Source organism: Myxine glutinosa, chromosome 14 (genome assembly GCF_964187855.1).
Source record: "Myxine glutinosa chromosome 14, kmMyxGlut1.1, whole genome shotgun sequence".
NCBI lineage: Eukaryota > Metazoa > Chordata > Myxini > Myxiniformes > Myxinidae > Myxine > Myxine glutinosa.
Genome location: NC_136274.1, coordinates 85,658,342 through 85,683,567, shown reverse-complemented (window position 1 = coordinate 85,683,567; position 25,226 = coordinate 85,658,342). Strand labels below are relative to the sequence as shown.

General features: G+C 45.2%; 1 protein-coding gene across 6 annotated transcripts in view; it reads right to left on the bottom strand.

The window, feature by feature from the left end:
- The window catches only part of LOC137439984 (histone-lysine N-methyltransferase 2A), a 248,494-nt gene that overhangs the window by 142,491 nt on the left and 80,777 nt on the right, over positions 1-25,226 (bottom strand). For all 6 annotated transcript variants that reach the window (XR_013621442.1, XM_068136309.2, XM_068136310.2 and 3 more), the window contains exons 5-17: positions 24,682-24,787; positions 23,403-23,661; positions 23,248-23,288; positions 19,432-19,964; positions 19,190-19,327; positions 18,699-18,785; positions 18,348-18,468; positions 17,730-17,843; positions 16,019-16,194; positions 14,422-14,559; positions 850-963; positions 232-305; positions 1-84 (exon numbers count right to left, since the gene is read on the bottom strand). The exon at positions 1-84 is cut by the window's left edge and continues 202 nt beyond it. Coding sequence is in view for 5 of the 6 variants with exons in the window: in XM_068136309.2 (XP_067992410.2) it covers positions 1-84; positions 232-305; positions 850-963; positions 14,422-14,559; positions 16,019-16,194; positions 17,730-17,843; positions 18,348-18,468; positions 18,699-18,785; positions 19,190-19,327; positions 19,432-19,964; positions 23,248-23,288; positions 23,403-23,661; positions 24,682-24,787 (1,985 nt within the window). In the remaining variant the exon portion in view is untranslated. The remainder of the gene's footprint in view (positions 85-231; positions 306-849; positions 964-14,421; positions 14,560-16,018; positions 16,195-17,729; positions 17,844-18,347; positions 18,469-18,698; positions 18,786-19,189; positions 19,328-19,431; positions 19,965-23,247; positions 23,289-23,402; positions 23,662-24,681; positions 24,788-25,226) is intronic.

Here is a 25,226-nt window from a genome sequence, read left to right as displayed (position 1 = left end):
GCCTCCGACTCCCCACCGGCATCTCGAAATTGCGCGTAGTTGTGGTCAGCAGAAGGGGGCAGAATGGCATTTGGGAGGAGACCGCTGTATCACCGACACCACCACCGCCAACAACGCATCCACAAAAATTATTCTCTCAAGTGAAATTTTCAATTTAATTTAGAAACTTTTGGAGTTGTTGCTCCAATTACCAATGATCCAATTAGTGTTTATGGCGTTTAGAGATGTTACCTTTGACTTTCTGGGCCAAGCTCCCAGCACCGAGATCTCTTCACATCAAACCAAGGAAAGGCTTTCTCCATTTGCTGTAACACACTCACCCAGAAAACCAAATTAACCACCACAAATCAACCACCATTCAACAATGTCCACCACTCAACCACCCATTCTCTGACAACTTGTGCCATAGACCCCGCCAGATGCGTGCCATGTGTCCCTCCACTCGAGTTCCGCACACTCCCTGCCACAAGACCACCTGGCACTTGGGCGTCACGCCCCCACCCCCTACTGCTCTGGTGCCACGGCCCCCCTTGCAATCCTCCCCCCCCACTTCCTCCACTCGGGCATCATGACCCCCACCCCCTACTGCTCTGGTGCCATGGCCCCCCTTGCAATCCTCCCCCCCCCACTTCCTCCACTCGGGCATCATGACCCCCACCCCTGCCACTCTGGTAACTCCTCCCCCACCCCCCTCCACACCACTTTGGCACGATGCCCCCACTAAGTTCCCAATGAAGCACGTAACCTGCCACCGCTCATGCTGCGACTGAACAATCAATTATTAAACATTCAACATTTTTCAATGTGATCAGGTGTGTGGTGCGACAGCGTCCAAGGTGCGAGGAATACCCGTATAAACAGCGCCTTGGCCGAGCTGCATGCTTTGCACACCTCGGGTGCCAATGGGCTGGAACCCTCCACGGCCATCCTCAGCATCCGAATCACATCTTCAGCAAAATTGAGCTAAAGTATGAAGAAGGAATTCAAGAACAGACAATGAAGACAGTTGGAACAAGGTGGAGAATTGCTCTGCAATACCTGTCCCCTACTAAGTTTCAGTTTAATATGTTAAAGGGTAAAGGGGGGCTAATAAAGGGTTAAAGGGTAAAGGGGGGCTAATAAAGGGTTAAAGGGTAAAGGGGGGCTACAAATAAAAAGGCGATGCACAGAAGGAACATGAAATAACAAGAGAATGAGGAAAGTATAACTTGGACTAAGGTGGAAGCCATTTCACCCATCATGCCTCTCGCACTCTATCGATATCACATTATTAGTACCGAGTCCGAAACGGGGCTCATGGATTTGGTCTCGTCCGTCCGTTCGTCCTCAACCTCACCTCGGAGATGTTTGGACCGATTTTGTTAACACTTGGCACACAAAGACAATACATGACGGTATACATATGCACATCATTTTGTTTCGTGATGCAATCCAAGATGGCCGACTGGCGGCCATTTTAGTTGTAAAAAACCCGATGAAAACACATCCTCCACCATTCCTCGGACATGCATTTACCGTTGTTAATCAAACTCGGCACACACATAATGAATGATGCCTTACAAATGCACATCATTTTCTTTAGAGATCAGATCCAGGACGGGCGATCGGCGGCCTTTTTGTCACTTAAACGTGTCCCCAACCATTTCCCGGACATGCATGGACCGATTTTGTTAACACTTGGCACACAAAGACAATACATGACGGTATACATATGCACATCATTTTGTTTCGTGATGCAATCCAAGATGGCCGACTGGCGGCCATTTTAGTTGTAAAAAACCCGATGAAAACACATCCTCCACCATTCCTCGGACATGCATTTACCGTTGTTAATCAAACTCGGCACACACATAATGAATGATGCCTTACAAATGCACATCATTTTCTTTAGAGATCAGATCCAGGACGGGCGATCGGCGGCCTTTTTGTCACTTAAACGTGTCCCCAACCATTTCCCGGACATGCATGGACCGATTTTGTTTAAAATTGGCACAGAGACAACACATGGGAGTATAAATATGCAGAATATTTCATTTTCCAATCCGACCAGATCGCTGACTGGTGGCCTTTAACTCCGTACAGCAAAATTATTAAAACCACGGAGGCCATGCCATTTTATGTCTTTTCCCCTTGTTTCATATTGCGGGGGTGGTGGAGGCAGGTAACATTAAGTGGGCAAAGCGGTCGAGTTCGTTACGTGTCGACTTCAGGGCACCTCAGCGAGTGCACCATTAACCTGGAGTGCGTCACGACAGAAAATAAATAAAGAAACTGATGTGCACTTAGTGTTACCTCCGCCACCGAAGGTGGATGGAGGTTATGTTTTAGCCCCTATCTGTCTGTTTGTGAACACGATATCTCAAAAAGTTGTGGACAGATTCGGACGAAATTTGGTGGAGAGGTAGTGCAGGTGACAAGGCCGAAATGATTAGATTTTGGTGAAGATCTGGATCTGGATGTGAGAAATTTTTAGTGATTCTTCACCATCGACAGATGGGGCAAAATCGATGTACAGCACGATATCTCAAACTTGTGGATGGATTCAGACGAAACATGGTTGACAGGTTGGCTATGTGACATTGTGACAAGGATGAATCGACTTGATTTTCGTGAAGACTCGAATACGGATCCACATCAGAGAATCGTTTATTTTTTAAAAATGATTCTTCACCATTGAGTGATAGAGCCAAAAACGATGTATATATAGCATGATATCGCAAAAAGTTGTGGACGAATCATGACAAAACTTGGGGGATGAGTTGAATAAGTCACGAGACCAAACCGATTAGCTTTTGGTTCAGGTCTGAGTTGTTAGGTCTGGTTCATGCCAAATAAATAAATAACATCCTCCAGCGAGGCATTGCCGGCGCCCGACGATACTGCCGTGCAGCACATAGAGACGGGATTGGGAGGGAGAGGTGTACAATAATTGATTGATTAATTGCGTAATTAAAATCAATAAACAGTATTCATAAAATAATTTCTTAATCAATTGGCTAATAGCACACCTCAGCAACCAGCATTTTTTTTTTTTTTGGGGATACTGAATCGAGGCTCGTGAAAGAGCTAACATTTACTTCACAAACAGATCACCCAGACAAACAAAATATATAAAAAGAGGGAGCGGAAGACAAGATGGGGAGAGAAGGGGAAGCACACAAACACAACATTTGAGAGCAGGGAGATGTGTGGAAGGGAGAGGGCTTGGGGGGAGGAGGCATGGGAAGGGGGGGGGGGGGGAGGGAGAAGTATAAAACACAAGGACACCAAGGACTTCCAGGACAGAAGGTGGTATTTCAAAAAAGTGGAATTGGGGTGAAATTAGCAGGGGTAGAAAAGATCAAGGTTTTGGATGGGGGAAGATAAGAGATGGTGGTGAACAGCTGTTTTAAAGACCTGGAGGGTGGAGTGGGATTGAAGAGAGTGAGGGAGTTTGTTCCAGAGGCGGGAGAAAAGAGGAATGAAGGAGTGAAGGTGAGCAGAGAGTCTTGATTTTGGCAGTTTAACCATAAGAGGGTTGCAGGCAGATCTTGTGCGACCTGCAGGAATATTTGCGGGACAGAGCCCAGAGAGAGCTGGGGGGGCAAGGCCAGAGAGGAGTCGGTAGAAGACGGAAAGACCACCAACCTGCCTGCGGTATGTGAGTGAGAGGCCCTTGGAGTTCGCTTCATTGCGGGAGATTCCAATGATTCTGAATGCTTTGGTTTCAACAGCGTGAAAACGAGCTAGGTGTGAGGCAGGAGCACCAGCCCAGAGGGGAGAGCAGTATTCCATTGAGCTGCGGATGAAAGCCTTGTATGTGGTGAGAAGCTCAGGTGTGCCAAGGAAGGACTTCGCACGACGGAGGATGCCCAGTCGGCGACTGGCTTTGGAGGCCAGATTTGAAATGTGGTTTTCCCAGGAAAGATCATGGCAGATAGTGAGACCCAAAAGCTTGAGTGACAGAACTTCTTGGAGAGGATTATTCAGAAAGTGGATGGGAGGGTTGTCCAGTCGGTCTTTTCGGAGAGACATCGTAAGAGTGTGAGATTTGTCAGGATTGAAAGACATGTTCCACTTGTTTGCCCAGTCTGTGATTTTGTCCAGGTCTGCAGAGAGTGAGGAGGGTGCAGACTGCCGATCTGAGGGATGAAGAATGGAGCGACCGAGAGTAGAGTCATCAGCAAAGAGATAGAGAGGATTTTCAAGAGAGTCAGAGAGATCATTGATGAAGACTAGAAAAAGCACAGGGCCCAGAACACTGCCTTGGGGAACTCCAGCCTGTACAGGAAGGGGAGATGAGAGAAACCCATTCAGGGCCACACGTTGACTACGACTAGAGAGGACGTCCGCCAGCCATGCGTGGAGATTTCCATGGATACCAAAAGAGGAGAGTTTGGTGAGCAGAGCGGGGTGCCAGACCGTATCGAAGGCACGTGATATGTCAAGGGAGACTGCTCTAATTTCCTGTTTGGCATTGAGGACCTCCATCCATTGTTGAGAAAGCAGAAGCAGCATGTCCAGAGTAGAGTGTCCAGGTCTGAAACCAAATTGATGATCAGAGATCAAGCCATTGGAGAAGAGGAAAGATTTCATATCTGCAGCAATGATGGATTCCATGACTTTGCTGATAATTGGGAGAAGGCTGATTGGTCTGTAGTTGCTGGGATCTGTTTTTGCACCTTTTTTGTGCAAAGCGGTGATGTTGGCAGATTTCCAAGCAGATGGAAGATGACCTTGAGCAAAAGAGAGGGTGAAGAGAACAGAGAGAGGGAGTGAAAGAGCGGAAGAACAGGATTTTAGGACCCGTGGGCTGATGCCGTCAGGTCCAGTTGCAGAATCAGAGTCGAGGGTTGACAGAAACTTTTCCACCTTGTCAGGAGGAAAGGACACAGAGTCCAGGAGCAGCTGGGTACGACTGGGTATGGTGGGTACAGAGAGGGATGGGTTTGGGACACAAGATTTAGAGGCAAACACAGAGTTGAGGCATTCAGCTTTTTCACGTGCGGAGTCAGCCGTGTGGCCATTTGAGGTGAGGGAGGGGATGGAGGGGGAACAAACACCAGAAACAGATTTGACCAGACGCCACCAGGATTTGGAAGAGGGAGACAGATAAGAGAGTTCGGTCCTGAGAACGGAGAGATATTGTTTCCTGGCTCTCCTGAGGGTGGACACACACTTGTTTCGGGCTTTGTGAAAGGAAATGCGGTAGAGATGGGAGACCAGTCCAGATGATTGATGGCTGCTTGAAGACCGAGCCAGTTGGCCTGAGTGAAATGCCAGACTCGTCGACACTGAGGAGGCTCTCTGAGAATGGTCAGAGAGATGTCCACTTTAACAAGCACATGATCAGAAGAGCCGATTGGAGCAGAAGAAGAGCAGCAGACATTTTCAGGGAAGTTAGTCACAACCAAGTCCAGAAGAGAAGATGCTCCGTTGACTGAGATCCGGGTCGGGAAATTGACAGATTGTGTCAGTCCCAGTGAGTCACAGGAGTCCTTTGCTGAAGAGCCATGGCTGGTGAGAGAGGTACCCACACCCAGCCAACTGGCATGGTGACAGTTGAAATCACCACATATGAGGAAGAGAGCGTTGGGATGGGTAGATAGAAGTTGGTCCATATTATCAGACAACGAGATGTAGATGGCATCATCACTGTTTGGTGTACGGTACAACACACATATGAACAAAAGGTGGGAGCGAAGGGGAAGTCGTAGCCAAAGGTATTCCTGGGGGTGAGGTGGAGAGGGCAGTGCAGGGCGAGTGAGGAAGAGAGTTTTTTGTAAAGATAGCAACCCCACCTCCAGGACGAGGCTCAGGTCGATCATACCGGAGGAGGGAGTAACCTGGGAGAGATACCAAGGAATCAGAGACATCATGAAGGAGGAAAGTTTCTGTTTAAGCAGATCACGTCTGGTTTGTCAGAAGCAACCTGTATGGAGAGATCAGACAAGTTTGAGCGAAGGCCCCGGATGTTTGAGGTCCATACCGTTAATGAAGAGGAAGGGGGAGCATCGGGTCCAGAACAGGGGGGGGAGGGGTAGGGTAAGATGTGGAAGAGGAGGAAGAGGTAGGGAGAGCTGTTGAAGGTGTGTCAGAGATTACAGAATAGCTTGGAGAAAGAGAAGAATGGGGCGGGGACAAAAGGTTTGATGGTGATTGGGTGAGGCGCAGTGAGGTGTTATTTGAGGAGGGGGAAGAGTGAGGCAGAAGGTTGAGGGAGATGAAGGTGAAAGTTGGAAGGGGGAAGAAGCGGGGAGGACGCTTTGAGGAGGAGGGGTGAGAGGGGAGTCTAGGAGGGGAGGAGCGAGGGAGAGTCTCGGAGGGGAGGGGTGTGGGGGGAGTTTAGGAGGGAAGGGGCAAGGGGGGAGATTTGAAAGGGATGGGTGATGGGGAAGATTTGGAGGGGAGGGGCAAGGGGGAAGATTTGAAAGAGATGGGTGATGGGTATGATTTGGAGGGGAGGGGCAAGGGGGTAGATTTAGAGGGGAGGGGTGATGGGGAAGTTTTGGAGGGGAGGGGTGATGGGGAAGTTTTGGAGGGAAGGGGTGATGGGGAAGATTTGGAGGGGAGGGGCAAGGGGGAAGATTTGAAAGGGATGGGTGATGGGGAAGATTTGGAGGGGAGGGGCAAGGGGGAAAATTTGAAAGAGATGGGTGATGGGGAAGATTTGGAGGGGAGGGGCAAAGGGGTATATTTGGAGGGGAGGGGTGATGGGGAAGTTTTGAAGGGGAGGGGTGATGGGGAAGATTTGGAGGGAAGGGGTGATGGGGAAGTTTTGGAGGGAAGGGGTGATGGGGAAGATTTGGAGGGGAGGGGTGAGATTGGATTTTGAAAAGTGTACGATTTATGGGAAACGAACATTTATTGCAAAATGAGTTTCTTGAGACCTTCGAGTCAAAAATACGTTTGAGGACGCTGAAGGATGGGTGGAGTGCTGGAGAGTTTAGGAAATGAATGAAAGATGCACTATAAGATATGGAATTTTTTTTTGGAATGAATAGATTTGGTGAGCAAGTCGTAAGCATCCTTTTATAGAAGAAGAAGAAAAAGGTGTTATAGAATACGACAGAATACAGTTCTTCCGGGGACAGATTAAACATTTTTTAACAACGTGATCACGTGATCACAAACAACGTGGTCGAAGAACGAACGAACAAATAAAAACGAGCAAACGGATAAGAACAGAGAAGGAAATTTTTTTTTTTTGGTTTTTTTTTTGAGGAGATTTTAAAACAAGGAAGTATGGGGTGAAAAGACCGGGAAAACCAGAGACCGAAAGTAATTGCAGCGCGATCGAAGAACCGCTGAGACAAAAACAAAGCCTCAAGCCAAGGTCGGACACGGTAGCCTACTACACGAGGCCTCAGAATACGCGATACGAAAGACCGACGATTCTGTACACAGGTATGAAAAACCAACACCGAGAATCCTATTAAAGACACCCCAACAGGTACATACACCGAAAGAAAGATACAGTTTCGATAAAAACACAATTGTGAAAAATTACTTAACTTCGAAAGCGTGCGAGCAGGGACAGCTTTGAAGAGACGAGACCTCCAATCTTGCGCATGCGCAGACTTCCACAATACCCTCGATTTCATCCAAAGATGTAACTTTTTGAAAATCAATTAACGAATTCATTGATCAAATAATTGAATAAGTAATCGATTGATTAATCAATGAATAAAAAATACCCTTTACAGCCAAATCACTTAGTCACTGTCGTGTCCAAATATCAGCTTCCTAACTCAAAGGGTGCCTGAGATATTGCTCAGATGAGAAAGAAAATAAATAAGTACTTCATTAATCGATAATAATTAAGGAATTAATCAATTAATCGATTACTCAAAAAAAAAAAATACAGTTTTTGACAAAGACCATGCTCACTATTGGGCCAAAATTTCAGTTTCCTAGCTCAAAGGATGGCTGAGATGTCGTCGGACAAACAAACAAACAAATGAAAAATCACTCAGTGACACTTGGCAAAACAGAACAAAGTAGAATGGCACTCAGTGGAGCATCCTTTTGACCTCAAAAATAATTAGTGGTTGAATTCAGTGACCTGATATGCAAATCACCTTCAAAGTTTAAGTTAATCTGATGAAAATTGACAATTTTAGAAATTCGGCCTTTGTTGACCTTTTGGCCTATGTTGAATTCAAAAATAGTTGGTGGTTGGTTTCAGTAAGCTGATATGCAAATCTTATTCAGATTTCAAGTCAATCGGATGAAAATTGAGGATTTTAGAAATTAGAAAAAAGTGGTCGACCTTTGGCCTTTGTTGACCTTGCGACCTATGTTGATCAAAAAAATAGTTGGTGGTTGAATTCAGTGAGCTAATATAAAAATCCCATTCAAATTTCAAGTCAATCGGTTGAAAATTGAGGATTTTAGAAATTTGGAATTGTTGACCTTTGGCCTATTTTTATTTTATTTTATTTTTTTGTATACAGAATCGAGGCTCATGAAAGAGCTAACATTTATCACACAAACAAATCAAACAGACAAACAAACAAAATATATAAAAAGGGGAGCGGTAGACAAGATGAGGAGAGAAGGGGAAGCACATAAACACAACATCTGAGAGCAGGGACATCGGGAATGTGTGGGAGGGAGAGGGCTTGGGGGGGGGGGAGGCGGCGTGGGAAGGGGGTGGGGGGGGGGGGGGGTGGGAGAAGTATAAACACAAGGACACCAAGGACTTCCAGGAAAAAAGTTGGTATTTCAAAAAAGTGGATTTGGGGTGAAATTAGCGGGGGTAGAAAAGACCAAGGTTTTGGATTTATTTTTATTTTTTATGGTTTTGGATTCAGTTAGCTGATATGTAAATCCTATTCAAATTTAAAGTCAATCGGATGAAAATTGAGGATTTTAGAAATTCATAAAAAGTGGTTGACCTTTGGCCTATGTTGACCTTTTGGCCGACGCTGATCTCAAAAATAATAGTTGGTGGTTGAATTCAGTTAGCCGATATGTAAATCCTATTCAAATTTCAACTCAATCAGATTAAAATAGAGGATATTAGAAATTTGAAAAAGGTTCTTGACCTTTGGTCTATGTTGACCTTTTGGCCTCAAACATATATAGGATTTTGTCGGACCACGAACTCTACAATTTGCTGAAGTTTCGTGAAGTTCGGTTTAGAATTGTGACCTGTAGGCAAGTATAAGTGAGCGGACAGACAAACACACAAACACACACACAAACCGGGGTGATCAACATACTTGGCAAAAAAAAAAAATGTTTGCCAAGTAACAAGAAGACGTCATGCAGAGCACGATACTTGCAAAATCCACCCCCCCCCCCCCTCCCAAAAAGGTTGTCATGGATCCATAAGGTGGTCTCGTGCATTACCCTTACACACTGTAAGAAGATGACGTTGAGTTTCAGTTTAAGAGATGGAGGCTTTATTGACCACCATACAATGCAGCATCACCATGTACGGCCTCTTCTTCACCCCGACCCTCTCACATGCCACGCCCTCTCATGCTAAATATTGATGTATATAGCATGGTTTTGGATGTATGATGAAGGCGATTTGTGTAAGTATATAATACAATTTAAACAAGAAAGAGCAATCAGAGATTGCAGACCTCACCAGGACATGTTTTCAGTGTTTTTAAGGCTTTTGTGTTAAAACAAATATGGCGGTCGAACCACGTGACAGATGACGTCATCGTTATTTTTCTCCACCAATTTATCCCGAGATGATGCTCAAGAAATTTAATCTTGATCGGATGAAGTTTTGTACTTGTCGAATTATGACGTCATGATGGAGGCACCTATGACATCATTAACATATGTTATTCCACATTTAACATATGACATTAACATATGACATCATTAACATTCCAGAACTCCTCGGCATCATTAACATATTAACATATGACATTTTGGACCACTTCCCGCATGAGTGGCTACCCCAGTTTCAACAGCCGCCAAGCTCCTGAAAGTACTCTTTGGGACGCCAAGCTAAGTGCCGGCTGAATGGGGTTTATTTTCATTTTATCTTTCCCTTGACGCCGAGGAGTTCTGGAAATCTCGCAAGATTGTGAAAGAAAACATCTGTCATTATTTACTTTTAACAATGCGTATAAAGCAAGTCGTATAAAGAAAGCATCGGGGCCTGGCGAAGCTTGCGGGCGGACGGAGGGCTTCCTCGCGCCGGAGCTTGGAGCCGCGTGTGGACGGTGGACAAGACGACGGACAGATACCACATTTCCCCACACGAGGTTTTGGACAACTGCTGGGCTCTTGGAAGCTGAAGGCCGCATTGGACTTGACGGTAGAGAATCGAAAGGAGGCCGTCTAATCTGCTCGCCTCACGCTTGTTGTGTTTTCGACGCGCGGCGTTCTACACCGCCATTTTGGACCACTTCCCGCATGAGTGGCTACCCCAGTTTCAACAGCCGCCAAGCTCCTGAAAGTACTCTTTGGGAAGCCAAGCTAAGTGCCGGCTGAAGGGGTTTATTTTCATTTTATCTTTCCCTTGACACCACCACCACCCCCCCCCCCCCACCCCCCAGAATTTCCATGTTTTAAACGTTTCCCGGTGTGTACCCTGGATAAGAATAGGTACACCGTATCTCTGCGTGTCGTAAGAGACGACTAAGAGGGTTGGCGTCAGGAAGGGCATCCGGCCATAAAAACATTGCCTCAAAAAAAAGGGAACCATGACAATTACAACTACATATGGGCAGGGTACAGGCCGAAGTGGAGATCGGTTTCTGAGGTTTGGGACATGGAATGTAGGGACAATGACAGGGAGATCAGGAGAAGTGGTGGAAGTATTGGTCAGAAGAAGAGTGGACATATGTTGTGTGCAAGAGACGAGATGGAAGGGAAGTGGTGTGAGAATGGTGAAGGGTAGGCAGGGACAGAAATACAAGTTTGTGTGGCAAGGATGCCCGGAGGGCGTGAATGGTGTTGGTGTCCTGTTTTCTGAGGAGTTTGTAGACAGTGTGGTGAGTGTGACTAGAGTGAGTGATAGGTTGATGATGGTGAAAATGATGATTGGAAAGCTCTTGGTGAACGTCATCTCGGGATATGCTCCGCAGGTTGGTCGGAGCGATGAAGAGAAGGACAAGTTCTGGTGTGCGATAGAGAAGCTGATGGAAAACGTGAAAGATGAGGAAGTTGTTGTGGTAGGAGGAGACCTAAATGGACATGTGGGAAGGAGTATGGATGGTTTTGACGGAGTTCATGGGGGTTACGGATATGGTGTGAGAAATGGAGAAGGTGAAAGGATTTTGGAGTTTGCTGATGGAGCTGATTTGTTGATTTGTAATACTCAGTTCCAGAAAGAGGATAATAAGCTTGTTACATACACGTCAGGTGGGTCGACGACAACCGTTGACTACCTGATGGTGCGTAGGCGAGATAGGGGGCACCTCCGGGACACAAAGGTGATCCCGGGGGAGGAGGCTGTTTCACAGCACCACTTGGTTGTCTGCGACGTAAGGGTGAAAGGTGCGAGGAGAGCTCGGCGGGTGAAGTACCAACCGAGAATGAAGGTGTGGAGGTTGAAGGAGGTGACAGTAAGGGAGGCATTAAAAGAGAGGCTGAGTAGGGTCGAGGATGATGTGGTTGAGCTTGAAAGTGGTTGGATGTCAATGAAAGCTTGTCTGTTGGGAGCCGTTGGTGAGGTATGTGGATGGACAAAAGGACCACCGAGGCACTCGGAAACATGGTGGTGGGATGATGAAGTTGGAAAGAGGATTGACGAGAAGAGGAAGAAGTTCAAGGAGTGGCAGAAGGCGAAGGGTACGGGAGCAGAAACAGCAGAGCATGAAAGTTATAAGGCAGCCAGGAAGGCTGCAAAGAAAGAGGTAGCAAAGGCGCAGGAGGCATGTAGGAAAATGTTCGGAGAACGCTTGGATTCGGAAGAGGGTCAGAAAGCAGTATTCAGGATTGCAAAGCAGATAGCGAAAGAGAGGTGTGACGTGATGGGGGTGAGTTGCTTGAAGGATGAAGTGGGACAAATCGTTGTCGACCCAGATGGAATTAAAGGAAGATGGAAAAGATATATGGAAATGCTGTTGAATACAGAGAATGAATGGGATGGCAACATAGAGAGTAACCCTGTTTTAGGACCGGCAGAGAAGATAACTGAGAAGGAAGTTGAGGAAGCGATAAAAGCAATGAAGGGTAGAAAAGCGGGAGGGCCGACGGGAGTTGTGGGAGATATGTTGAAAGGCAGCAGGAAGTTGGGGTGTGAAGAGAATGACAGAGATCTGTAATCTGGTGGTGAAAGAAGGCCGCATTCCAGTGGATTGGGAACTGAGTACCCTCATCCCTCTATACAAGGGGAAAGGTGACCCTCTGGAGTGTGGCTCGTACCGAGCGATAAAGTTATTGGAGCATGGAATGGAGGTATTGGAAAGGGTGTTGGAGAGGAGGATAAGGAAGAAAGTGAAGATCGACGAAATGCAGTTTGGATTCATGCCAGGAAGAGGAACGACAGACGCGCTTTTCATTGTGAGGCAGTTGCAGGAGAAGTACATGGAGAAGAGGAAGAAGTTGTTTCTTGGGTTTGTTGATCTGGAGAAAGCATTCGATAGGGTACCACGCAAAGTATTGACATGGGCATTGAGGAAGTTAGGAGTGGAGGAATGGTTGATCAGAGTAGTGATGGCAATGTACAAAAGAGCGCGCACAGCTGTAAGGACGAAGGACGGGAACAGTGGTGAGTTTGAGGTGAAGGTGGGAGTGCATCAGGGGTCGGTACTAAGTCCATTACTATTTGTAGCTGTGATGGAGGTGCTGGCTCAGAACGTAAAGGAGGGTTTACCGTGGGAGTTGTTGTATGCAGATGATCTGGTGTTGATTGCGGAAAGTATGGATGGACTGAAGGAAAAGATGAACACGTGGAAGGAATGTATGGAGACAAAAGGTCTGAAGGTGAATATTGGAAAGACGAAGGTGATGGCAAGTGGTAAAGCATGTGGTGAGGTGGAAAGAACTGGGAAGTGGCCCTGTGCTGTGTGTAGGAAGGGTGTCGGAGTGAACTCCATTCAATGTACAATGTGCGCTGAGTGGGTTCATCAAAAATGTAGTGGTCTGAGAGGGTCATTAACCAGTGTGGCAGCTACATTCAAATGTAAGGTGTGCACAGAGGGAGCTGCAGATGGAGGAAATGTTGAGTTGGATCTTGGAGATGGTGTGAAGCTGGAAGGTGTGAAAACATTTTGCTACCTCGGAGACATGCTGAATGGAGAAGGTGGATCAGACTCGGCAACGGTTGCTCGAGTGAGATGTGCGTGGAAGAAGTTTCGGGAACTGGGTGGCGTGCTGATGATGAGGGGAGTGTCGTTGAAGCTGAAGGGAAAGGTGTATGCTGCATGTGTGAGAAGTGTTATGATTTATGGGAGCGAGACATGGGTAATAAACGTAGAGCAGCAACGAAGGTTGGAAAGGGTGGAAATGCGAATGGTTCGGTGGATGTGTGGAGTATCATTGAGAGAGAGGAAGACAAATGATGAATTGCGAAAGATGATGGGAATAGAGCCTGTGATTGATGCTGTGAAGAGGAACAGGTTGAGATGGTTTGGTCATGTGTTGAGGAAGGATGAAAGTGACTGGTTGAGAAGAGTGATGGAAATGAATGTAGAAGGAAGCAGAGGACGGGGAAGACCGAAAAAGACTTGGCTAAAGATGGTGGAAGAAGAAATGCGGGCAAGGGGGTTAACAAGGAGAGATGCAGAAAATAGGGCAAAATGGAGAAGATTGTCATGGGGACCGCAAGGCTAACCCCCGCTCTAGCAGGGAAAATGGCCTTTAAAATGCATGTTGTATTCCACATGGAGAGTTCTTTGCAATGAGCCATGTCTCATTTTTTCTCTGCAGCGCTTTCAGAGATATAGAGGTGCAAATGTTTTCGGTTTTTTCAACAGGGCGACCGTACCTTGTGACATATGATGTCATAATTGTCATTTTAAAATTCTACAGGTGGAGTTGCACCTATGGTGAAAATTTCCTGTCAATCGGACCAACGGTTGCAGAAAAAATCATATTTATTCTGTGCGGACAGACAGCCAGCCAGCCAGACAAACGGACTAAAATGCAATACCCTCTTCCTCTGGGGAGGGTAACAAGAGGGAGAATTGCTTTGTAAAACCTTCCCCCCTACACACTACATGTAAAACATTCCCCCCTACATGCTACGACATAATTCTGTGAAAAATTGACGAAACACACCAAAACTCGAATTTGTCCTGAAACCTATCATAATAAAACCATATACCAAGTTCTAGTTGAATATGTTAAAGGTATTGGGGAAAAAGTCTGAAAAACCACAGGCGGAATGGACAGACGGACACAGACAGACAGACAGACAGACAGACAGACAGACAGACACAGAGCAAACCTACAGTTCCCTCCTGTGAAACCAGTACAGGACTAATAATGATCCCAAACTGATCCCATGTTGTTACAACTTACTACACTCCCATATGCTCCCTGCTCCACACGACTCAGAACGGCGTCAAGACTCCGCGGCTCCATCTCCACTGTGATGGGGTTAGCTGCTCCTTTACCAGAAGCACTTTCTCCATCGTGGTTATCTGGGAAAGATGGAGTCTGGGAAAGAAGGAATGAGGACAATGAAGCAGAAGTGAAAGGTAAAAAATTATGAATAACAATGAGTAGCTAGAATATCTTTTTCCATTGTTTATTACCTACAAAGGAAGAAGGGTTGGGATATTTAAAGATCCAAAGGTCTCTCAAAAAGAATACATCATTGTGCACCAATACTCTGCTCAAATTCAAAATTCCTACCCTGACTGAGGACAGCTCAAGCAACATCCTCTTTGGAGGATAACTTGTCCAGAGTACATTCTCAGCTATGGCAACATTCAAGACCTCGATGAGGGAACCTCTGACAATACCTGCCAGGTAGGAATTATTATGCTAATAGGAAGGACTTCACTTTCACAATCTGTGCACATAATACCACATACGAAGGGCGATGACGACGTCACACTCATGACGTTACACCACAAGTCAACTTTGGGAGAACAAAATCAACACCCTGGGGGTGAGGAATAATTGCGGGGGGCAGGGAACGAGGATTGGAAGGTGCCAAATTTGTGGGGGAAAGGGTGGAGGGCGGGTCTCGGGCTGTTGGGCCAACACATGGGTTCCGAGTTCTTCATGAGTTTCGCAGCAAGTAAAGATGTATATTAAACAATGGAACCCAGTTTGAACAATTGTTATTCAATAAAGCAAATAAAGGAAAATGCAATATGTATAAACAAGAAAATGCATGCAATTTGTTCAAATCATTTTGGCACATTCATCAATGTGCTGAGTCTCTGTGCGTTACAATTAGGATGTTCCAAAAATAAATAAAACAAGAGCAGAGATTGCAAACCATCGCCTGGATGTATTTTCAGTGGTTTTTAAGGCTTTTGTGTTAAAACAAATATGGCGGCCGAACCACGTGACCGATGACGTCATCTTTCTTTTTTTTCTCCAATAATTTATTCCCAGATTATGCTAAAGAAATTTCATCTTGATCGGATGAAGTTTTGTACTTGTCGAATTATGACGTCATAATGGAGGCATGTATGCCATCATCATTAACATTTTAAATTCTCCATGGAGAGTTCTTTACAATGAGCCATGTCTCAATTTTTTCTATTCAGCGCTTTCGGAGATATAGAGGTGCAAAGTTTTTCGGTTTTTTCAAGATGGCGGCCAAACCACGTGACCTATGACGTCATAATTATTAAAAAATTATGCAGGTGGAGTTGCACCGACGGTGAAAATTTCCTGCCAATCGGACCAACGGTTGCAGAGAAAATCATATTTATTCTGTGCGGACAAACAGACAGACAAACAAACGGACTCAAATGCAATACCCTCTCCTCAGGCGAGGGTAATGACACCATGACCTTAATGTCACCAATGAAATCTATCTCTCAGAATGAAGACAAGACCATTGGGACAGGTAAACTTAATTGGTGACAGCCCTGCTCACAAACCCCCAGCTCACGGATTGTACAAGTCAGAATGCAACAGCAGATCGGTGTGACACCTTGAGTAGTGAAGCCACAGATCGTGAGGCACAAAGCGCTGCGATAACAACACGGAGTCCGGTATGGAGCTGGACGGACAGCGCCCGGCGCCAACCCGGCGGAGATCCGTCACCACATTTTGGGCAGGTGTAAGGGACGCTGTCTGGGAGCCATGAAAGCACTTCGTACAATTCGTCTGCATACACACATGGACAAAAATGAAGATTTAAATGGAGATGACCTTCTTGTAAAGGACATGGTCTTTTTGACATGCCCACAAAGGACAAGAAGATAGACACTGACGGTGCCTTTCTGAACAGTTTAATTGAGCCATTCACAGTTCAGAATAAGGGTCACAGAAACAGAAACATGCAATGCTCACTTTTAGAGACCAGCACAAAATAACTGTCAGGATCAGCCAGAATAATGCATCTAAAACCATGAACGACACCAAAAACAAACATCTTCAAGATGCGATTGTGAAAGAAAAAGTTCATTGTTAACGAGGAGGGGGAAACAGGTTAAGTCCTGCATGCATGCATGCATAGTGTATATACGTGGACATGCACGCACACGCATGATCAGCCAGTTACACGAGAGCACGGGCAATCAGAACAGGGCAGGGACAATCCCACGAGGACAAGGACAATCCAATGAGGATACGGATAATCACATTGGAGTTTAAATAAAAAAACAAGGGTACAGATAATCACATTAGAGTTTAAATAAACAAATAAGGGTACAGATAATCACATTATTGTTTAAATAAACACACAAGAGTACGGATAATCACATTAGAGTTTAAATAAACACACAAGAGTACGGATAATCACATTAGAGTTTAAATAAACAAACAAGAGTACGGATAATCACATTATTGTTTAAATAAACACACAAGAGTACGGATAATCACATTAGAGTTTAAATAAACAAACAAGAGTACGGATAATCACATTAGAGTTTAAATAAACACACAAGAGTACGGATAATCACATTAGAGTTTAAATAAACAAACAGGAGCACGGATAATCACATAAGAGTTTAAATAAACACACAAGAGTACAGATAATCACATTATAGTTTAAATAAACAAACAAGAGTGCGGATAATCACATTAGAGTTTAACTAAACACACAAAAGTATGGATAATCACATTAGAGTTTACATAAACAAACAAGAGTACGGATAATCACATTAGAGTTTAACTAAACACACAAAAGTATGGATAATCACATGAGAGTTTAAAGAAACAAACAAGACTACGGATAAAATCACATTGGAGTTTAAATAAACAAACAACAGTGCAGATAATCACATTAGAGTTTAAATAAACACACAAGAGTGTGGATAATCACATTGGAGTTTAAATAAACAAACAACAGTGCAGATAATCACATTAGAGATTAAATAAACACAAAAGAGTATGGATAATCACATTAGAGTTTAAATCAACAAACAAGAGTGCAGATAATCACATTAGAGTTTAAATAAACAAACAAGAGTACAGATAATCACATTAGAGTTTAAATAAACAAGCAAGAGTGCAGATAATCACATTGGAGTTTAAATAAACACACAAGAGTACGGATAATCACATTGGAGTTTAAATAAACAAACAAGAGTATGGATAATCACAAAAACAACAGTGACATAATTGCAGAAACTTTTCTTTGTGATAAAATGTAATCGATTGGTGAGCAAGAGGAAAAACAGTGCAGATGGTTCATTTACCAGATAGCTGTTCACAGCGTGCATGAACCCAGCGGTCACATCGTGCACACTGCATCATCTGGCTCTCGTAGTCATCATCCAGGTAGCATTTATTACACACCGGACAGAAGTTTCCTGCAATGGCACACCGTGTATATTGCTGGAATCATTTTCGTAGATAAAGGATTTCTAACAATCATCACACCGAGAATCAAGTTCCTCATGTTGTCTTCAAAAAACACTAAGTCACAATTACTATTTGAACCCACAAACTCAGCAGCCACACTCCACCCCAATCCCTCTTTATGCCAAATTTCCAGTTTTCCCTCCTGAGAGTGCCATTCTGTGTCCATCTCGTTTACCCCAAGCATCCTCTCCTGCCCCCCATTCTTCCCCACATCCATTGTTTGTACGTCTCCCTCTGTCTTAGCCTACGGCTCTGCTGTTGGTTCCCCCTTTCCCCCCCCCCCCCCCCGCCCTCTCTCTCCCACTACTGTTCACTTTGTCCTGTTGTGTCCTGATCCGTTCAGTGCTATTACTCGTTCTTCAGCTGTTCTGCGAGCCTCGGCTATGTATACAAAGAAACAGAAAGTACGTACTCTTGTATATGATCCTTATTACCCCACAAACCCAATAGACCTTTGTCAAAGAGTTTGCTGCAACCATGACAAAGAGAAAAGTCGTGTGACCAGCCGACCCCACCACCTTCTCCAGGTGTGGTCGCACCGCAGCTCTTACAGCGCACGCACCGCCTGCACACCTGCACAAGCAATCCGCAAACATGCATCGTCAGAAGCACAACAGACAGGGAAAGATCTTTACAGGAAGTGTTGCACCTCAAAGAGGGCACAGGCAAAGGTCACATGCACATTTGTAGTGTCTTTGCTCGAGTAATGTCTGGAGATGGGGAGATTATTTTGGGCAAATCTTATATCAGGTTCAGTTATTTGAGCAGTTTTTACACGACCTAGCTCACGATGTACAGTTTACCCAGAGTCTACGGCGTGATGCTTTGGGGTAGTTTGGTCCAAGGCATTCGGCATGGTACGACTTGTGGCATTTTGCACACTCAAGAAGCTTCAGGAGAAGGAATGAGAGGAGAGGGGTGAACAAACAAGAGAAGGGATCATTAAAACGGCCATAAAAACTACACGCGCGCGTGAGCAGACACACACATGCAGAGGCACTGAAACGCACATACACAGACACACGTGCTGCACGTGCATAAGTTGCACAAGCACACCTTGTTTTGCCGCCCACACACATGGCACACCTAGTTTTGCCGTCTACACACATGGCACACCTTGTTTTGCCACCCACACACATGGCACACCTTGTTTTGCCACCCACACACATGGCACACCTTGTTTTGCCACCCACACACATGGCACACCTTGTTTTGCCGCCCACACACATGGCACACCTTGTTTTGCCACCCACACATGGCACACCTTGATTTGCCGCCCACACACATGGCACACCTTGTTTTGCCGCCCACACACATGGCATGCCTTGCATAATTGGCAGGTCCAGCTGTCGAGTTCTCCAGCGTGAGGTCGAGAAGTCCCTTCCAAGCAAAACATGTGGAATGGCTGGCAGCACACCGCACACCAAACCATCTGGATTTGCACACAAGATATACATGTGTCAGGGACCTCAAAGCTTTAATAAATTGCTGTTTAATTTGGTTTGTGATGACTCGGATTCAACAACAATCTCAAACCTCGTGCATTCCCTTGCTGGTGCAAAGCAAACAAAGGGCTCGTGGGGCAATTGGACAAGATGTGACGACAGCCAATCCTCCAGAACTCCACACCGCCTCAAGCTCCCGCTCCTCACGCAGGTCCACACGCAATCTCCCTCCTTTCTCTCGGCTCCCTCTTCGCCAAGGATCGATCGCCCCGACCAGCACGGAAAGTCCGGCCCCACCGCTGGCATTTCCATTATTCTTCGACACCGTCGAGACAATGGGAGAAGGAATTTCTAAATAAGAGGAGAGTGGAGGTGGTGTTGGTGGTCGTGGTGGTGGTGTTGGTGGTGGAGGTGGTGGTGGTGGCGGTGAAGAAAGGGACGAGGCGTTGTGACGATTCGGCTTGCGTGAAGGTGCGGGTGGCCGTCCCGGACGGCGAGGAGGGGCCGACTGCACCGGCTGAGGGGCCGGGGGTTCAGAAGGTAAAACCGGGTCCACTACCTCAGAGGGGGTCGTTTCAGCAGAGGGGGCAGTTGGTCGGGCATTGGGTCTGTCCGTTGCTTTTGCTGAGGTTCATTGTGTTTGTGAATCGAGGAAGGGATGGGGTGGGGTGGAAGGAAGACAAAAAAGTCAGCAAAGCCACGATCAAAACAAAAAGATAATCTGTGACGTGTTTGCAATGCGCCAATAATGTCATTTGAGTGCAAATGAACAACTACAAAACAACCACAAATTGGGTCCCAAGAATGCCACCCTCAATTATTTGCGCATTCATTAAGGATGCACTGACATATTTTGATGATAACCAGAGCCAAACTCCCAGATGGGCTCATATGCAAAAGTAGTTTTGTAATATTTCGATGATAATCATAGCCAAACTCCAAGATGGGCTCATATGCAAAAGTAGTTTTGTAATATTTCGATGATAATCATAGCCAAACTCCAAGATGGGCTCATATGCAAAAGTAGTTTTGTAATATTTCGATGATAATCATAGCCAAACTCCCAGATGGGCTCATATGCAAAAGTAGTTTTGTAATATTTTGCTGATAACCAGAGCCAAACTCCCAGATGGGCTCATATGCAAAAGTAGTTTTGTAATATTTCGATGATAATCATAGCCAAACTCCAAGATGGGCTCATATGCAAAAGTAGTTTTGTAATATTTCGATGACAATCATAGCCAAACTCCCAGATGGGCTCATATGCAAAAGTAGTTTTGTAATATTTCGATGATAATCATAGCCAAACTCCAAGATGGGCTCATATGCAAAAGTAGTTTTGTAATATTTCGATGATAATCATAGCCAAACTCCAAGATGGGCTCATATGCAAAAGTAGTTTTGTAATATTTCGATGATAATCATAGCCAAACTCCAAGATGGGCTCATATGCAAAAGTAGTTTTGTAATATTTCGATGACAATCATAGCCAAACTCCAAGATGGGCTCATATGCAAAAGTAGTTTTGTAATATTTCGATGACAATCATAGCCAAACTCCCAGATGGGCTCATATGCAAAAGTAGTTTTGTAATATTTCGATGATAATCATAGCCAAACTCCAAGATGGGCTCATATGCAAAAGTAGTTTTGTAATATTTCGATGACAATCATAGCCAAACTCCAAGATGGGCTCATATGCAAAAGTAGTTTTGTAATATTTCGATGACAATCATAGCCAAACTCCCAGAAGGGCTCATATGCAAAAGTAGTTTTGTAATATTTCGATGACAATCATAGCCAAACTCCAAGATGGGCTCATATGCAAAAGTAGTTTTGTAATATTTCGATGACAATCATAGCCAAACTCCCAGATGGGCTCATATGCAAAAGTAGTTTTGTAATATTTCGATGATAATCATAGCCAAACTCCAAGATGGGCTCATATGCAAAAGTAGTTTTGTAATATTTCGATGATAATCATAGCCAAACTCCAAGATGGGCTCATATGCAAAAGTAGTTTTGTAATATTTCGATGATAATCATAGCCAAACTCCAAGATGGGCTCGTATGCAAAAGTAGTTTTGTAATATTTCGATGATAATCATAGCCAAACTCCAAGATGGGCTCATATGCAAAAGTAGTTTTGTAATATTTTGATGATAATCATAGCCAAACTCCAAGATGGGCTCATATGCAAAAGTAGTTTTGTAATATTTCGATAATCATAGCCAAACTCCAAGATGGGCTCATATGCAAAAGTAGTTTTGTAATATTTCGATGACAATCATAGCCAAACTCCAAGATGGGCTCATATGCAAAAGTAGTTTTGTAATATTTCGATGATAACCAGAGCCAAACTCCAAGATGGGCTCATATGCAAAAGTAGTTTTGTAATATTTCGATGATAACCAGAGCCAAACTCCAAGAAGGGCTCATATGCAAAAGTAGTTTTGTAATATTTCGATGATAACCAGAGCCAAACTCCAAGAAGGGCTCATATGCAAAAGTAGTTTTGTAATATTTCGATGACAATCATAGCCAAACTCCAAGAAGGGCTCATATGCAAAAGTAGTTTTGTAATATTTTGATGATAACCAGAGCCAAACTCCCAGATGGGCTCATATGCAAAAGTAGTTTTGTAATATTTCGATGATAACCAGAGCCAAACTCCAAGATGGGCTCGTATGCAAAAGTAGTTTTGTAATATTTTGATGATAACCAGAGCCAAACTCCCAGATGGGCTCATATGCAAAAGTAGTTTTGTAATATTTTGATGATAACCAGAGCCAAACTCCAAGAAGGGCTCATATGCAAAAGTAGTTTTGTAATATTTTGATGATAACCAGAGCCAAACTCCCAGATGGGCTCATATGCAAAAGTAGTTTTGTAATATTTCGATGATAACCAGAGCCAAACTCCAAGATGGGCTCATATGCAAAAGTAGTTTTGTAATATTTCGATGATAATCATAGCCAAACTCCAAGATGGGCTCATATGCAAAAGTAGTTTTGTAATATTTCGATGACAATCATAGCCAAACTCATACCTGATGGTGCGTAGGCATGTATGCCAACTCCGCATCGACAATAAGTCGGATGTCTAGAATATTGATTTTTGGATTCAAGTTCCCAATGCTTTTCTTTATACTGTTCATCCATCATGCGCATTTGCTCATGTTGGTTGGGTTTTTAGCCATTGTTAGTATTTTTAACATTTAATTTGTCGCCTAAAAACACAAAATTGATTCGGGCAGATGTCCAAATCACTTTGCTTGATCGCATCACATGGTTAAAATGACATTTGACATTTCACCTTGGGTCAAGGTAAGTAAAGTCAAGTACATGTCAATGGTCAATTAATATCAAGAACATGTCAACAGAAAACAATAAGCAACATATTTTTCCAGTTTAGGATCCAGCAGAACACATTTGAGATGGTAACTGATGATTGGCATTCAATAATAATGCGAAGTGATGGGATTTACGTGTATGGTGAAGACTATATGTTAATTATGCATATATTTTTTCTGTAATTAGGTCATTTGCTTATTAATTTGCATATTGCAAACATCTGAGAGGGCAAATGACAAAACAAATGTCATAACCAATGTTTCTTGTGAAATTTGCCACATTTTGGTACCAAGGTCGATATACTTTGAATGAAGTATGGTCACTGTAATGACGTTTGAACTTTGACCTTGAGGCAAGGTCACTAAAGGTCAACAGAAAAAAAATGGCGACATAATTTTTCCGATTAGTAGGACCCAGTAGAATACATTTATCGTGGTTGCCCAAAATTAACATGAACTGCACACGAACTTGAAATTGAGTACATATGCCCCACACTGGAGTACTCGGAATGAGAAAAGGAGATGAAGAAGAAAGGGAAGATTTAATAAATGTTACCTGGTTGGGGGTAAAATTGAAGATTTTGACACTTTCTCATCCTGCAAACACGACAAATGAGAGACAAAGATGTTCAAGGCAATTATCACAACGTCTCAGTGAGAATAACAGGTAAGGAACAGTGGGCCTGTCTCGAATGTCCGAAAGGTACATACTTGCAGCATTGCTTTTTCACGTTCCGGCCTCCAAACTTTGGTTTATCCAGACAATTGGCGCAGCGACCGCAATCTTCCTCCACACGACAGCCGGAGCAGGTCCCGCAGCGCCGAGAGCGCCGCGCTTTCCTCGCCCCACACCTGGGCCCTGCGGCCTCTTTGGAAGAGGGCCCGACGACGCGGGTGGTAGGTGTTCGAGGCGAAGCGCGGGAACCTGTGGACGGTGAGGTTTGCACTGGCGTCGTCGTGGAGGCCTTATCTAGACGAACAGACAAATTTTATAAATCAAGTTCATATATTACGGAAAAGTGAAGGTGTAATCATTTCCATTTCCCAGAGTGTTAAATGTTTAGTAAAAACCTGAGAGAACTCCTGCACCACAAATCATGGCATTCCACTCCACTTCACATCTAACCCAACATCCCATTGTCCCACTCCGCGTCCCATTGCCCCCACTCCGCGTCCCATTGCCCCCACTCCGCGTCCCATTGCCCCCACTCCGCGTCCCATTGCCCCCACTCCGCGTCCCATTGCCCCCACTCCGCGTCCCATTGCCCCCACTCCGCGTCCCATTGCCCCCACTCCGCGTCCCATTGCCCCCACTCCGCGTCCCATTGCCCCCACTCCGCGTCCCATTGCCCCCACTCCGCGTCCCATTGCCCCCACTCCGCGTCCCATTGCCCCCACTCCGCGTCCCATTGCCCCCACTCCGCGTCCCATTGCCCCCACTCCGCGTCCCATTGCCCCCACTCCGCGTCCCATTGCCCCCACTCCGCGTCCCATTGCCCCCACTCCGCGTCCCATTGCCCCCACTCCGCGTCCCATTGCCCCCACTCCGCATCCCATTGCCCCCACTCCGCATCCCATTGCCCCGACTCCGCATCCCATTGCCCCGACTCCGCATCCCATTGCCCCGACTCCGCATCCCATTGCCCCGACTCCGCATCCCATTGCCCCGACTCCGCATCCCATTGCCCCGACTCCGCATCCCATTGCCCCGACTCCGCATCCCATTGCCCCGACTCCGCATCCCATTGCCCCCACTCCGCATCCCATTGCCCCCACTACGCATCCCATTGTCCCACTACACATCCCATTGTCCCACTACACATCCCATTGTCCCACTACACATCCCATTGTCCCACTACACATCTCATTGTCCCACGACACATCCCATTGTCCCACTACACATTCCATTGTCCCACTACACATCCCATTGTCCCACTACACATCCCATTGTCCCACTCCACATTCCATAATATACAGTGCCCATTTTTACCGTTCTTTGTTGAGCGCCCGGCACCCATTGCCCTGGGGAGTCCGAGAGCCACCGCAGCCCGTCGGCACACGTGCTTGATTCTCGGACCACGTGGCTGTGGTGGGGTCTGTGGAGCCCACGATTATGTTGTGTGAGACGGTGAATAAAGAACAAAAATATTATGTTGTTGAACAATTATAAAGCCAGACAAACAGACACCTTGTGTGATTCCTTTGTAAATATAATGTATTCAGGATCTGCCAGGGCTGCAAACTCATCTTTCTCACAATCACGAGGAAAATTATCTGCAACTGATGAAATAAATAATTATCGATCAAAAATGGAAACATGGAAATGTACTTGTACTAAAAGTGCTGAGGATACTCATGTTTTTGAACAGGGTTTATGGAGTCGTCACATGCGCACACGCGCTGCCAAATACAGGAGACAGCAGCGGCCTTCACTTCGGACAAGCAGCAGATGAGCTTGGAGAAGTGATGGACCTTCCCAGGGCCCTCTGGGTACCAGTGAGGCGAGGAAATTAATCAAGCAAGGAAGCGACACGT